At 35.5% G+C, this 17,278-nt stretch overlaps 2 protein-coding genes across 3 annotated transcripts in view; one reads left to right on the top strand and one right to left on the bottom strand.

Moving 5' to 3' along the window:
- LOC147843097 (uncharacterized) overlaps positions 1-17,278 on the top strand; it is a 552,330-nt gene that overhangs the window by 101,805 nt on the left and 433,247 nt on the right. The window lies entirely within an intron of this gene.
- dnah2 (dynein, axonemal, heavy chain 2) overlaps positions 1-17,278 on the bottom strand; it is a 304,998-nt gene that overhangs the window by 227,020 nt on the left and 60,700 nt on the right. For both annotated transcript variants that reach the window (XR_015495540.1, XM_087260907.1), the window contains exons 11-16: positions 15,568-15,770; positions 11,882-12,011; positions 9,324-9,506; positions 6,301-6,515; positions 4,680-4,826; positions 1,524-1,680 (exon numbers count right to left, since the gene is read on the bottom strand). Coding sequence is in view for 1 of the 2 variants with exons in the window: in XM_087260907.1 (XP_087117033.1) it covers positions 1,524-1,680; positions 4,680-4,826; positions 6,301-6,515; positions 9,324-9,506; positions 11,882-12,011; positions 15,568-15,770 (1,035 nt within the window). In the remaining variant the exon portion in view is untranslated. The remainder of the gene's footprint in view (positions 1-1,523; positions 1,681-4,679; positions 4,827-6,300; positions 6,516-9,323; positions 9,507-11,881; positions 12,012-15,567; positions 15,771-17,278) is intronic.

Below are 17,278 nucleotides of genomic sequence, written 5' to 3'. Positions count from 1 at the left end.
AAATAGATAATGAAAAACATTTTTCATAGGCACTAAACTAGATTATTAACACTAATCCGAAAATGCCAAGTTATCAAGAGAATCCAGCAGTTCTAGAATGTTTCCAAAACAGCTTGTTTTGTCTATGTTTAAATGTTTTAATTTACTCATTCATTCATTTTCCTTCAGCTTAGTCCCTTATTTATCAGGGGTTGGAACAGTGAAATTAATTGCCAACTATTCCAGCCGTGTTTTACGCAGTGGATGCCCTTCCAACTGCAACCCAGTATCCAGTAAACACCCATACACACTTACATTCACAGACACAAACACACACCCACACACACATACACTACAGCCAATTTAGCTTATTCAATTTACCTATAGAGCATGTCTTTGGTCTGTGGAGGAAACCGGAGGACCTGGAGGAAACCCACGTGAACTTGGGGTAGAACATGCAAACTCCACACAGAAATGCCAACTGACCCAGCCGGGACTAGAACAAGTGACCTTCTTGCTGTGATGCGACAATACTAACTTCTGAGCTACTTTGCCGCCCATAAAAAGAATTCAAACAAGGCAAAACATTTTAAAGTATTAAATAAATTAATTAATCAATAAGGAATCCAACACTGTTCAAAATCCTGGATTCCACGCAATTTCTTCATGTTGTCCTAACACAAACCTCCCTTATTTTTACAAACTTGAGTGGATTGAACATAAAATCATTAAGTTTCCCCCACAAAAAAAAAAAAAAAACTGAATAATTGTGACATTTCAGCTCATTTTAAATAAGTTGTTTGAACAAGCAGCAAAAATGTTGTTTCTTTTGAGTGGATATTAAAAAAAGAAAGAATTCTCTCGGGGGTGTTACACTGGTTCGAGCCTCAGCTGGGTCAGTTGGCATTTCTGTGTGGAGGTTGCATATTTTCCCCATGTTCGTGTGGGTTTCCTCCGGGTGCTCCGGTTTCCCCCACAGTCCAAAGACATGCTGTAGTGAATTGAATAAGCTAAATTGATAACCTTATTAATAAAGTGAATAAGCAAAAAAGAAAATGAATGAATAAATAAACTAAAAAAAAACTAATGAACAATTGGAAAAGTCATGGGGATTCAAATTATTTGTCAGGACCTGAAGACAGGTCAGTGCTAATATAGTACTAAAAATACAAGTTAAACCATAAAGCTAAAATCTTTTTTTTTTTTTTTGCTGTAAATTAAAAAAAATATGAACTGAAAACCTGGAACAAGTCAAGGTTAAGTATTGTAAATGATGAGTTTTATTTTTTGGGTGAACTATCCCTTTAAAATTAAACCTACATTTTAAAAACTACAAAAATCAGTGCTTGGAGTCTACTACCTTCTTCAAGGTTGAAAACCACTGTTCTATAATTCCCTGTCATTTCTGGACTCCAAATGGAGCTTAGGCGATTTCTTCACCACCTATGATTTTATACTCAAAATATAGTCAAGAGAAAATCCACAAAGTTTCAGTCTGCCCTAGGAAACAAGGCACTTTTTAGTTTTTTCACTCCTTCACTGACCTTGTTGGCGTGAACTCTACAGTCATTGATAAAGGCGCTGGGTGTTCCTTTAGTAGACCAATGCAGTTTCGACAAGCCTGGTTGAATTTTCTTATCCAAGAAGCGAATTCTCTCAGAAAACAGGCCCAGCTCATCTGCATTTAGATCCTTGATGATTCTGATTGAGAGTGAACACAAACATTCAAGTGTAAGTTTGTCTTTATTTGAGGTCTTACCGCCAATGATCACTTTCTTTTAAAGCATTCTTCAAAAACAAGCAAAGCCATTTTAAAAGCACAACAGAACAAGAGGGTGGTAAAAATGGATTAACAAGTCTTAGTGGATGTGCTTTGCCATTTGGGGCAAGTGGCCTGTTTAGCTTGTGCTTGGTTTAAGTGTTTGTTTCCAGCTGGCATGCGTAGAATGCATTAAATGTGGTAACAATGCTGACAGAGATGACTCACTCTGTCCCTCTGAGAGTTACAATGAGTCCTCCAGTCTAAAGTATGTGTGTGTGCACGAGCGTGTGTGTGCGCGCTGAGAGGCTTACGTGAGTGAGGAGGAGGTTATTATTCACTACAGAATGAGGGACATAAGTGTGAATTGTTTTGTTCAGTGTGTGTGTGTGTGTGTGTGTGTCTGTGTGTGTGTGTGTGTGTGTGTGTGTGTGTGTATTGTGTGTGTGTGCATTTAATTCAAGTGCTTTTCTCCAGATTGGATGTGCTAAAGTCTTGAATGGAGATGCGTATATCGATGCAGATGGAATGTAAATACTCCGTTTGCACTGAAGTGTAAGTGTATGTGGGTCGAAGAGGTGAGGAATAATATCAGTGTGTTTTAAAGAGGTGAAGTTAACTGACAAGAAGATTAGAAGTGTGTACTGTAAGTGTTGCCAAAAGTGCACTTTTCTTTCTATACTGTATGGAAAGCAAATTACAGACAATTTCATGATATGCTGCATTCAGCTTATTAGGTCAGTTCCAAATGTATAAAATAATGATTAATGAATTGGTAAAATATTGTAATTTTATATACAGTTAAAATGTAATAGTTAGGATGGGCCACTTTTAATAAACAAGAAGAAAAACAGGGATTGAAAATAGCATTTTATTGCCTTTAAAACATTTCTAATGTTTTGCTTAACTGCAAAAAATGCTAAGTATCAACTTTAAAAGATCAAACTAAACAATATAAGTTGTTACAGTTTAAATTTGTAAGTTACAATAAAAAGACCAGTAATAATAATAAAAATAATAATAATAATAATAATAATAATAATAATAATAAATGTAACGCTATTTTCCGTTTGAGTCATTTCCTTAATCATATACAGTATATGAGCACAGCATTTGTCTTTGGATCAGCACCAAAACAATCTGTCTGAAAAACGCCAGAACAAGCTGGTCTCGGCTGACTGAAAACTAACTCTAGAGCAGTTCGGTTGAGGTGAGAAATCAATCTGATCTAACGGATGAACAAACCAAGCGGTGTCATAATTCATAACAGGATATGTTACATAAAAAGCAGCAGTGTCTGATTCTGTGAGAGAGCATATTAGTTATTTCAGCTGAGTCCAAGAAGCACCTCATTCATTTTAAATAAATCTTGTGTAATTGCTCTTCTCTATACAGTAAACTGTAAAAATGATGTCCTGACAAGTCATGATCCTCACTCTAAGTAACTGTATCAATCAAATGATATAATGTAAATTATTTAAAATATAGATATACTTTCATTAATATGTCAAAATATTAAAGGGATAACCGAGAAGCTGAAAATTCTGTCATCATTTACTCACTTTATTTCACTTGTTCCAAACATGTTTGACTTTCCTCAGTTGAAGATACACAAAATAAGATATTATGATGAAAGCTCAAAACCTGAAACGACTGACTTCTATAGTATTTTTTTTTCCTAATATGGAAGACAGTGGTTACAGGTTTTCATTTTTTTTTTAGATATCTTCTTTAGCGTTCAACAGAAGAAAGAAAACTGGTTTGAAACCATTGAAGGGAGAGTAAATTTAAAATTTTTTATGAACTATCCCTTTAAAAGTGCCTACTGTATATGTGTCACGATAGCAACAGATAAAGCCATAAGATGTAAGCAAGATTATGTAAAGCTAAGTGAAAGGATGTGCCCCCAAAAATGGGAAAAGAATTGTACTCACTTGTGACTTGCAATAACACATTTTAGTGTGCTTTTATATATACAAATCTACACTCACCGGCCACTTTATTAGGTACACCTGTCCAACTGCTCATTTACGCAAATTTCTTATTAGCCAATCACATGGCAGCAACTCAATGCATTAAGGCATGTAGACATGGTCAAGATCATCTGCTGCAGTGATTTAAGTGACTCTGAACGTGGCGTGGTGCCAGACGGGCTGGTCTGAGTATTTCAGAAACTGCTGATCCACTGGATCTCTTGGGATGCCAGGGGTCAAAGAAGAATAGCCAGACTGGTCGAGCTGATAGAAGGCTACAGTAGCTCAAATAACCACTCGTTACAACCGATGAATGCAAAAGAGCATCTCTGAATGCACAACATGTCCAACCTTGAGATACAAGGGCTACAAGCAGCAGAAGACCACACCGGGTACCACTCCTGTCAGCTAAGAACAGGAAACTGAGGCTACAATTTGCACAGGCTTGCTAAAATTAGACGATAGAAGATTGAAAACGTTGCCTGGTCTGATAAGTCTAGATTTCTGCTGCGACATTCTAATGGTAGGGTTAGATTGGCATCAACAACATAAAAGCATGGTTCCATCTTCATGGTTGCTGTCCATGTCCATTCCTTTTTGACCACAGTGTACCCATCTTCTGACGGCTACTACCAGCAGTATAATGCGCCATGTCATAAAGCACGAATGATCTCAGGCTGGTTTCTTGAACATGACAATGATTTCACTGTTCTCAAATGGCCTCCACAGTCACCAGATCTCAATCAAATAGAGCACCTTTGGGATGTGGTGGAATGGGAGATTCGCATTATGGATGTGCAGCCGGCAAATCTGTAGCAACTGCGTGATGCCATCATGTCAATATGAACCAAAATCTCTGAGGAATGTTTCCAGTACTCTGGTGAATCTATGCCCCAAAAGATAGATATACAATCCCTAATTCAGAACAAACCCTAAATGCAAAATCAAATTCTGTCCACCATACCTACCTGTTGTAGTCTCTAACAACTAGAAGGACGTTCTCTCTTAGGTTATGGAGTTCCTCTCTGCGCTGATAAACCTCTGTGACAAAGTGAGGGATCTCGAACTGCAGCCGGTCCCAGTAATGAATCTCATTAAACAGCTTCAGCAGGTTCCTTAACACAAATACAGTTGTACATTCAGATTCTGTATGTTGGTTTGTGACATTAAAAAACCCAGTCTGTTCTGCAATATGCATGTGTTATGAATACAAGACTTAAAAGATTCACTCAGCCACAATAAAAGATAATTGAGTATTTTAAAGAATTTAAATGGGTTGCTTAAGGACAATAATGTACAGCGATCGGAACATTTTCATGCTCACTTCTAACAGAATATTTAATGTAGTATAGTCATTGGAGTCTACTGGGTTTTAATATTATTTGTCTCTGTTCAAAAAAAAAGTAAAAGATATGTGTGGATAATATCTTAATTTTATATATATATATACATTATAACATTAAGATATTATTCACAAATATATTTTACATTTTTCAGTTATAATTTCTGTAATATATTTTCTATATATAGTTGAAGTCAGATTTATTAGCCTCCATTTTTTTTTTTTTTTAAATATTTCCCAAATTATGTTTAACAGAGCAAGGAAATTTTCACATTGTCCGTACAGTATAAACAGTTTAAAGTTAAAAAATTTTAACCACCATTTTAAGGACAAAATTATTAGCCCCTTTAAGCTATTTTTTTCAATAGTCTACCAAACAAACCATCATTATACAATACTTACCAAAGTATAAGGACAATAGACATTCAGCAAAGGGTTGTTTTACTATAATTATAAACAGAGCTTGGCATGAACTGTTTTACTCACCAGCCACCATGGCCAGGGGATTTCCAAAGGTATTTGCCAATTACCATTTTCACTGGCCACAATTTTGTTGTCGGGGAATTGCGTATTGTATGATTATAGTTTCAACTATTTACAATTCCATTTGTATGTGTCGTATTTCATATCAAATCCTTATATATCTTTTTTTTTTTTTAAATGTTTACAGCTTTGCCTTTATTAGGATAAAACAATATATTAGACAGGAAGCATGGTTGAAAAGAGAGAGAGAAGAGGAATGAGTTCAGGAAAGGACCATAAGCCAGGACTCAAACTCAGAATGCCTCAGAGTACTGAGGCTCTATATGCTGACACACTGCCCACAAGGGTATCTGAGCTGATTAAATCCTTATATTTCATTAATAATTCTAGTTAAAAATTAAGACTACAAAGGAAAACAGGAGCAACGGAATTGGCATTTAGATGTTTTAATAAAAACAATTACAGTTTAATGCTGTCAAAATGTAGCACAAATGCATTCTTTGTTTTTCTTCCACTTGCCCTTTCAAAATAACAACATAGTGGCTAATGTGTTAAATCCACAACTAAAATACATCCACATTTGGTAGGTCGGCAGATTTTAGGTCAAGCCCTGATAATAATACAAAATAATTGTTTTCTGATGAAAAGTCAAACACATCCCTGGTCAGTAACATAGGCATTACTATTTCTCCAGACAAGCACAGTGATCAGGGAGGTACTAGAGGGTCTGTGTACTGTTTATGTGTACTTGTGTAATCACATACTTGTTAAAGTTGATGTCCAACAGGCCCGTTTTCCCTTTACAGCGGATCATGAGTGGCTGGTCGAGGCTGCTGTGACACTCTTTGCTCAGACTCTGACTCCAGTCTGTGAAGATCCTCCTCACCTTCTCGTCCAAAGTCTGACAAAGCTTAACGTAAATAACATGCATTTCGTCTGCACTTCTGACGTGAGGCAGGAAATGAGCGCGCCGAAGAACCTAGACAACACATGGCCAAAAAAACACACACATACAAACAGATGGGAAGAGAGAACACAGAGCCTTCTGTGAACGCACATCTCATCACTTGCAAACAAACAGTGACTTGAGATCGACTCTCGCACGGAAGATTGAACACAATCAAAACAACCATCAGCACAAAACTAGGATAAACAAATGAGGGCTAAACATCACTCATGTCAATAAACATGTAAACATATACTATGACGCTCTAATCAGACCAACGTTAAGCTCTGATTTCTTCATTTGTGTGTCTCTGTGGGCCTCTTTTTAAATCAATTGTGGGAAAATGCAACATAATCATATCTGTGTCCAATTAAAGCGTACGCCTGCTCTTAATTGCCTTCTTAAAGAAAGCGGAAAATGAATTTTAGCACAATGAAGAGGCAATATGCTCCGTAAGCAAACTGAAGAAAGACAGAAAAAGTGAAAGCAGAATACAAGTACAGAGAAGAAAGGTAAGTATAATGAAAAGTGGCAAAAAGAAGGAAAGAGTGATCACTATATGTGGAGACGCAGCTGGCTTTAATAGCATTAGGGCCTCTGCAGGGGCCTCTCGCTGGCCTTTGACACAAGACACTGAGCTTAACACGCAAAAGAGCTTGTCAGTTGAGTTAAGCTGTTTTATGACACCTCACACTTTGCACTCTGATCTGGAATCTGATTAAGTGCTTCTTAAAAACCATTAGAATTCAACTACACAGAATTAAGAGGTAATTGTATGGGCATTGTATGGTATGATTATTCAACTTCTCATCTTTAATGGAGATTCTCAGGAACCTGTAATGCTTTTATATATGTTTTCCCATGGGAACATTTGATGTGGACTGTGGACCTGATATGGAGTCAAGTTATCTGAAGTCAAGTGTATTTCATAGCTTGATTGGAGATGGGAATATATTTTGATTCTCAATAATTCTGGTTTGCAGTTTTAATAATAATTATTGTGTTATTTCTGAGAAAGCGCAAAATAATTACTATTAAGCACTGTATGTTATATAATATAGCTTCTTTCACTGATCCCATGAAAATGTTTGGTTTATTTTAAACCAAATATCATGACAACAATTGAGCGGGAGTCATTTTAACCAGTTCATTAAGAAAATAAAAATCTGTACAACTTCAAAATACAGTAGTTAATTACTAATACTAAAACCAAAATAAAAGTTAAAGCATAATACAAATAGATATACGATAAAAACATGTAAATGAAAAAAGCTATTAAAATTTTATATAAATACTAAAGTATAATAGAATATATTAAATACTATTTTTTACAGGGACCACTTGTTTTTGCTTTTTATGACACTTATTTCAGGATCTAATTAAATAACTCACCTAAAACATAATATCTTAGGCCACCGGACAGTAGATTCATCATTGCAGGAAATACTGTGATAGTATTGTACTTAGGGATGGTCAGTATTTATGATACAAGTATTTCAAATACATATTTTAAATTCAAAATAGTATTTTGTCATTTGTATTTGATAGGGTTTAAGAAAACGGGTTAATATTTTTAATTAAAATACTTAAGGGTCTTGTATTCTTGTATTTTTTTAAAATTGTAATTGTAATTTAAAATTGTATTGTAAAATACTTTATAAAAAGTCTACATGATGGCATCTTAAAAATGCGGCCTCAGACATCTTAAAATTCGGCCTGGTGCTTTCTCAGTTATTTGCCTGAGCTTGAGGTCAGAACAGAAAATTGATTACGAAGGATATCAACACTTGTAGTATGGATGCAAATTATAAATCTTTGCTTAAGAAATGAGATAGAATAAAATATCAGTCCTTAAGAACAGGAAATGGAGCCTGCAACACATAATCATTCTCAGTCTCAGTGAAGCAGGTGGAAATACACATTAACTTTAGAATAATAAAACACCCAAAGATGGTGTACTGGTGTTCACTAAGAGGGTACACTGAGACTTTTCCAGTTAAAGGAGAACAAAAAAAAATATAGGAGAATGCGTAAACTGCACATATAATCATAGATTTGAATGAATTGCTGATGTAGAGGACAAAAAAAAATACAACAAACAACATAAAAACATACAACATAAAAACAAGTCCTACTGTGGCTGACTTCAACTTGCTCAGAAAAAAGCTGGTGTTTTCAAACACTGTTAACTTCACTAAGTCAGTTTGGTGAAGGGATTGATCGAATATGCCTACTGATAGAAGGCTTGCAAAGAAATGTTATACTCCCATGTAAAAGTATTTTGTAGTATTTTTTAAAAATACAAAATACAGTATTTTATTTTGATATTTGTTGTGGCTGCTGTATTTTACAGTATATTTTGATGCATGTAAAATTGAGGTATTTGGTATTTTATTTTAAGTACATTTCAATGTACTTTTGCCCATACTTGACTGTACTTTACCATTACTAGAATTTTGTTTAGCCTTTTTACATGTATCCCTTCAAACATTAAAACAACATCCGAAGCTATGAATATGAAACACAAAATTGACTGCCGGTTGCTAAATATCAAGCCAAAAGAACATTTTAACACTTCACACTGCACAAATTTGACACAGTAATGTAGGATTTACACCACAACAGTGGTTCTATATATTATGAGAATGTGTATAAACCCAAGTAAAAAAAAGTGGAAGTGTTAAAAGAGAGGTTTAGAAAGATGAAAACCAGAAGATAAGAACAAAAAGCCTTATTATACATTGAGTACAGAACTGTATTATATATTGAGTTTTTTTTTCATATTAAGAACAGGATATTGATTTCCAATTTGATTTTCTCTTTTCTTTTTAAACATCTCACCTCCATGGATCTTTCTACTCGTGAATGCAGTGCTTTGGTCCAGTGGATCTGTCCTGCATATCGAGGCATTTGAACAGGTATGAGAGATGACGTCCTGCACATCACCAAATTGATTTCAACCAGCTCAGAATGGAACAGATTGTACACATCCACCGTCTTTCTGTCAATGGTCCGCTTGATGGCCTAAGAGACATATAAAAGAGCAAATGTATAGTGGCAATTTTACTGTAATGCACACTTGCCACATTGCTTTATGTGAAAGGCACATGTCAGAACCAGAACTGCTATGATTATTACTCTAGAGACCATTACATACTTTATCTTTCTACTATGGTATATGTTTACCATTTCCCAATACCTATGGTTCTGTCAAAGTTGTGATTTTAACTTTTGCAGGAAATTTAAAAGTGCATAAATAATTTGCAAATAAAGCACTGCGTCATCCCGTGGCTTCAAGAGAAGATTAGATTATTATTTTATTTTAAATTTAGAATATGTTGTGTTACCATAAATTGATAATGTGGTTTAAAGCATTTAATAGTGACTAAGGACATTGTCACAGCTTTTATTCATTTATTAATTTATTAATTCATTCAATCATCCGATTATATGGACAGCAGCTCTGTGTGCTTTTAGTGGCTGTCTTTGCAGCTTTCATTAAATGATGTTTTAATTTTCTGACTTTTAGTGTTTTGGTGAGTTGTTATTTGAGGAATTTTACATAATCTGTAAAATGCTCCAGGATATTTCTTGATTCATTTTGAGAAGCCTTACAAAACAAACACAATTTTTCACAGTGTACAGTGCCTAATAACTCATCATACACCATAAAAAACCTGGCTTATGAAGAAAATATGACTTTACAAACTGCATTGTTCATAAATCAGATGAACATGTTCACATTAGTCAATAATATTACTGTAATTATTTAAAAAAAACTGAATAAATATAGATTTACACACATTTACTCAAGTAAATAAACAGAATTAATATTGGGATAAAAATCTGCGGAAAATCTGTAGAATTCTGCGCACGCAGATTCCATGTGGGCCTAGCAATCACCCAAAATAAGAATGAAAAAACACATGGTTGGAAACATTGCATTTAACCTATTATTATTATATGTATTTTTTTATTATCATTATTATTTTTGTTATACTAATGGCATCTTTTTATTTTTTATTTTATTTTTTATCATTTATTCTAAATCTGAAAATTATGCTTATAAAAGAGTCTAGCCTAATGAGGACTTAAAGAAACTTGTTCAAGCTTTTATCACCATCAGATTGGATTACTGTAATGTAATGGATTGGATTACTGTAATGGACTCCAACGACAGAACGACAGTTGCAGCTCATCCAGAATACTGCTGCCAGGATTCTGACCAGAATCAGAAAATCAGAGCACATCACACCTGTCCTCAGGTCTTTACACTGGCTCTGCTACATTCGGAATAGATTATTACTACTTGTCTATAAATCACTAAATGGCCTAGAACCTCAATACATGATAAATATGCTCACTATATACAACCCTAACAGATCACTCAGATCATTATGATCACGTAAATTAGATATTCCAAGAGTTCAGTCAAAGCAGAGTGAATCTGTCTTCAGTTATTAAGCCCCCCGCTGCTGGAATAAGCTTCTAGAAATGATCAGATGTGCTCCAACATTAGGCACCTTCAAATCAAGACTGAACACACATCTGTTTAGCTGTGCCATTACTAATTGAGCACTGTGCTACATTCGACACCACAATTATGTCTTTCTCTTCTTTTTCATTTCTTTAAAACCTGTTTTGACACATTTAAATCTGTTGTTAATCATTTGTAATTATTTTAATTGTTTTTATTTTCTTGATTTTTTTATTATTGTTTATGTAATGCCCTTTGAATTACCATTGTGTTTGAAATGTGCCATATACACATCTGGTCAAAAGTATAATAATGATAATATTAGAGTGATTTCTGAAGGATCATGTGACTGAAGACTGGAGTAAGGAAGCTGAAAATTCGTTTTAAATCACTGGAATAAATTATTAAATTAAATGATAAACTACTTTTGAACAGTTATTTTATAGTGCAATAACATTTCACAATTTTGTACTGTATTTTTGATTAAATAAGTGTAGCCTTGGTGAGCAGGATAAGCTTATTTTAAAACATTTAAAAAACACACTGACCCCAAACTTTTAACCGGTAGTGTAAATAAACTTGCCTTGCCTTGCTTAACCAGTGCAGCTCAATGACAGAACAAAAGAAAAAAGGAGCAAAAGAAAAAGACTGAACGAGAAAGCAAAAGTCAAGCGAGATGAAGGTGATTAACGAGGTAAATGTATCCTAACAACATTACGAGACAGATGACAGGGTTTCTATGTGTGTGTGAGCTCCTGCTGCTGAACTCGAAGTGACATCAGAAGTTTGCATGGTCCGTTTTGCCAAAGCCATTTGTATTCACAGAATTTGCAGAAAAAGCTAGCAGCCTGACAGTGCGCAAGCTTTTAAAGGAGGCGATAAAGTGTGTGTGAATTGAAGGCTAAGCGTGTGTGAGAAAGACCTCTCTTCCAGACAGGTGCTGAAACACATCGAGCAGCTGCACTCCTTCCTCCACACAATTCACCATCTCGAAGGTCGAAGTGATCAAATTCTGCATCATCACCTCCAGATCTTTCAATTTAGCACGGAACCTAAACACACACACACACACACACAGATAACACAATAAGTACAAAAACAACAAAGAGTTGTACAGCAAGTTCCAAACACAAATCAGTGTCCTCTATTCAAAGGCAGAGTCCAACACAGACACACACACACACACACACATACTGGGCCATAAATGGAGGCTGGTATTGATTTGGGTGCTCTCAATATGCTGAGACACTATAGCCCCTTTCACACAGTGATACCGGAAAATATCCGGAAAATTTCCGGAACGACTTTACCGGTATGTTCAAAAAAGCGCTGTTCACACAGGCGAGGACGTTACGGAAATTTTCCGGAAAAGAGCATTCACACATCCATTCCAAAATACCGGTAAATTCTGACATCATTCACCACAAATGAGCTTTAAACGGCTGCGCTTGTATTTGTAAACATTTGACTAAATTACAAACTCTTTTGATGATCAGTATTGTAAACAACTTTCACAGGATCATATTCGCATGTCGAGATGTTCATAATATGTGCGTGTGCTGCCGCTCACAGGCTGTTTCATGGGCACACGCAAAGCTTGAAGGTAAACAAACAACGGCTTATCATAAGCATCTTATCGATGATTATTTGCACAGTTGGCATTAAGGATAACATATAAACGTTATCTGACTAACTTCTAGCAGCTAAATGCGTCTGGAAAAATATTCAAAGGCTTTTATTCTCACAAACCGCGCGGACGTAAATGCGTCTGACTGTTGTGATTGGCTAAAGCAGAAGTCTTACGTCAGCACGTTCTAGACGTGCACGCGCTTATTCCGGAAATATTCCTTCTGCGTTCACACAGCGCAGCATTCCGGCAAATTGCCGGTAATGTTACAACTTCTCTTTCCGGAAAATAGCCAGAACGAATTTACCGGTATTTTCAAAAAGGACCTGTTCACACATACAACCTTTCCGGAAAATTGCCGGTAATTTTCCGGAAAGGTCTGTATGTGTGAAAGGGGCTTATGAAACACCTGCCCCAGACACAAGCACAGCTGTTTGTCTTGGCAACAACATCCTAACCCTATGACCCGCCTCGGCCCCAATCCATCATGGCCATCAGACCCACAAATTCGCTCTCTTTCCCAAGGTCCAGCAGTGCCTAAGGCGGGGGTACGGGATGGATAATGGCCTCTAGAGTTTGATGTGCAGTCCAGCTTTCATCACACACACACACACACTTGCACACACACATGGTCATGATGGTATTCAGATAAGCAGCCAAACTGCCTGCTGTCACAAACTGTTGTGAATGACAATAGGGCTCATATGCAGAAGTCAAAGTGATCCTGTCCCCGCTACACATGCATTTAGGCAGAATATTCATGAAAAGTATCTATATGATCCGAATATGCGGATTGTCACATGCATATTTATGAAAATATGCTAATACGAGATGTATGGAAATCCCCAATAGGCCAGCAGGCCAATAAACAGAAGGGAATGACAAACATTCATAAATATACATGAGCACCAGACGGACTGACTGCCTCATAGATAGCGTGGCGGAAAGACAACACATAATCTAACGCATTTAGCGTGTCACTAAACAACAAAACTGGATCATTCCCATTATAGTCAATGGAGCCATCAACACTGCAAGAGTCAGTCGTAGTGCATTCATTTTCTGATTTTGCCACACTGCAAAGCAGTTCAACCTGTTATATTTTTCTTGTAATTTTAAGTTTCATTTTAGATATGTTGCTGATATAATTGGCCAAACATTCACAATTTTGGGTCAGTAATATACATTTAAAAATAACTATTTTTATTTAGGAAGGATGCATGAAATTGTAGCTAAAGTTTCTGTGAGGATGTTTATATTGTTTAAAATGATACATTTAAAATAAAACAAAATAAAATAACACAAAATAAAATAGAAAATTAATTTAAATTAAATAAAAATAATAATAAAAGGCAACACGGTGGCTCAGTGGTTAGCTCTGTTGCCTCACAGCAAGAAGGTCGCTGCTGGCTTAAGTCCTGGCTGGGTCAGTTGGCATTTCTGTGTGAAGTTTGCATGTTCTCCCCATGTTGGCGTGGGTTCCCTTTGGGTGCTCCACTTTCCCCCCACAGTCCAAAGATATGCGCTATTGGTGAATTGAATAAATTAAATTGGCCGTATTGTATGTGTTTGCATGTGGGTGTGTATGGGTGTTTCCCAGTAATGGGTTGCAAATGGAAGGGCATCCGCTGAGTAAATTATATGCTGGGTAAGTTGGCGCTTTATTCCGCTGTGGCGATCCCTGATGAATAAAAGGACTAACCTAAAAATGAGGGAATGAATGAAAATAAAATAAAATAAACGAATAAGATAATGATAATTAAGCAATTAGATCTACCTTTTACTCCCCTGTTTTTGTTGCTTGAAGGGATACCCAAGGATGTAGAAAACAAAAAATAGATATTTACCTATATGTACTTTTACTAAGTGCAAGAAAGATTATAACAATAGATTGGATAAAGCCACACCCTCCAACAATAGCACAGTGGATAGAAAAACTTGAATCAATATAAAAAATGGGATATATGACTGCTTAACTTCAATTGAAATTGGATGTGTTTAAACAAAGATGAGCACCTGTTATTATGTATGTGAACATGGCAACGGGACATAGCATTTCCAGCTGTATCTTTTTAAATTTGAAATGATGTATGTGTCTTTTTATAATTTGTTTTTATTTACAGGTAGTGTTACTTGTTATTATTATTATTATTTTTTTTTGGACTGCTGCTGTCACTGACTGTTTAGTTATGTAAAACGTTTTAATGTTAAAAAAAAAAAAAAAAAGTTAAAGACGAATGGATGAAATTCTATAACATTTTTTTTTTACATTTTAACTATTAAAATATCCAGAAATAAAAATACTACTTTAAATAAAATATTTTTATGGAACAACTGTTTTAATGTTTATAATAATATGTTTTAATGTTTTTAAAAAAAATAATAATATTTATTGAGCATCCGATTAGCATGTTAGGCTGATTTCTAAAAAGATCCTGTGACATTGAAGCCTGGAGTAATGATGCTAAATAAACATTTTTATTGGCATAATAAATTTAAACATTTTACTTTATTTTTTATAAAATAAATGCACCCTTGGTGAGCATACAGTAAGTACTTTCAAAAACATCTTATAGCTCCAAACTGTTAAATAGTAATGTATTTAAAGCAACTTAAATATACTTTAAAGCAGTAAAGTATTACAGTATTTTGCTATTCCAAAGCTGCTCATGTATAATTCATTTTTATACCAATGGATGATGTGTTGAAAATGCAGGATTTTATCATTAATGTGAAGTATTTTCAATATTTGCTTAATGAAGTCTGACATAACATTTTCAGCTCATTGGTCCATGGTTAGTAAATATTCAGAGGTAATACGCAGCTTCCAGCAGATGCGGCTTTGGTCAGTGTGTAGACATGATAAGTGACATAATGTTAGCCATATGGGGCGACTGTAGCTCTTAAAACAATCAAAGCCAGCAATTTCACACAACCTCTCTTTCTCTCTGTGCCCTGATCAATTTACAAACACACCACACCTGCTGTAGTCCTCATGCCAAGAGGGATTTCGGACATCCAGGATGTCCTGAACAGACCGCAGGACCTGCAGGCTTTTGTCAAAGGTTGCCTCGATGTACAGGAGTTTCTGAGTGACCTCCGACCCCAGACGTCCCGCGAAACACGGCAGAGGCACTCGCTCACCATCCTCCCAGCGAGCAAACTGCTGCTGACACTCACATATCTGAAAAACATATTTAAATGGATCACAATAACCCATTTCATTTTCATATTAGATGAAAGGAAGAAAAAAAAGAAAAATCTATTAAAAAAATTTAATTAAATCACAAAATAATAATATTTTAAAAACTTAAGAAAAAAAAAACTGCTACAACCCCTTTCAAAAAGTATGGAATCACCTCTCTTGAAAGATGTTCATTTAAATGTTTAATTGTGTGGAAAAAAAATATCTGAAGTTAAAGTCAGAATTATTCGCCCCCCTGTTTATTTTTCCCCCAATTTTTGTTTAAAGGAGAGCATATTTTCACATTTCTAAACATAATAGTTTAAATAACTCATCTCTAAAAACTGATTTAATTACCTTGATGACAGTAAATAATATTTGACTAGATATTTTTAAGACAATTCTATACAGCTTAAAGTGACATTAAAAGGCTTAACTAGGTTAATTAGGTTAACTAGGCAGGTTAGGGTAATTAGGCAAGTTATTGCAAAACGATGGTTTGTTTTGTAGATATCGAAAAAAATATAAAGCTTAAAGGGGCTGTTACAGCTGTTGTCTGCTTGTGCGTCTGTGTCATGAGTCTGGTCCACCTTTGCGCACCTGCGGCGACATTAGTCTTAGGTTAATGTTGAAAATTTGTTGGAGAACGTGAGTTTTGATTCTTTATTCATTCTTGCTTAATTGGGACACATTATTTGTTTGATTGTTTTGTTTAGCCAAAACTGGATTGAAGTGTCCTTTATGTTGGGTTGCTTTGATTGATTATTAAAAAAAAAGGGATCGTAACAGAGGCTAATAATTATGACCTTAAAACGGTGTTTAAAAATTTTAAAACTGCTTTTATTCAAGTCAAAATAAAACAAATAAGACTTTCTGCAGAAGAAAAATATTATCAGACATACTGTGTAAATGTCCTTGCTCTGTTAAATATCTGGAAAATATATATAAAAAAAAAAAAAAACATCGAAAGAGGGGTAATAATTCTGACTTCAACTGTACATGCCATATAATTATTTTCATTCAACAGTATGCCTCATGTAGGCCTCATTTGTTCCTCATGTGCTTGCTTTAAGCTTTCTGTCTTGACGCTTTGACGTTTTTTAGACACAGCTGACTGGGAACAACCAACATCTTTTGCAACATTTCGTTAAGATTCAGTTGAGAAGTTTGATAATCCTCTCCTTTAAGCGATCACACTTGCTTGCTTGATAATAATAGCAGGTTTGGCATGCTGTCCCAGGAGAGAACCCTGAGCTCGGAGATAATTGAGCCCAGGGCTCCCGCCAGGTCAATGAGCATGTGAGGGGGTACGAGATCAGGAAGTTCTCAAGAGCTCCCCCTGGTAAAGGAGGAAAGGAGGAGATGGGGTGAATGGGGGGGATTCTTCAAAAAACAAAGCTGAGGGAGTAATGATCTTCGGGTTATTTATAGTGAGTCTGGAATGCTCTGATTGGCTTGCTAATGAATACAGATAAGAGGCCAACTGCGATCAATTATATAATGTGCTC

This window comes from Danio rerio, chromosome 7 (genome assembly GCF_052040795.2).
Source record: "Danio rerio strain M-AB ecotype USA chromosome 7, GRCz13ab, whole genome shotgun sequence".
NCBI classification, from domain to species: Eukaryota; Metazoa; Chordata; class Actinopteri; order Cypriniformes; family Danionidae; genus Danio; species Danio rerio.
The sequence above is the reverse complement of the archived record's forward strand: the minus strand, read 5'-3'. Positions and strand labels throughout refer to the sequence as shown.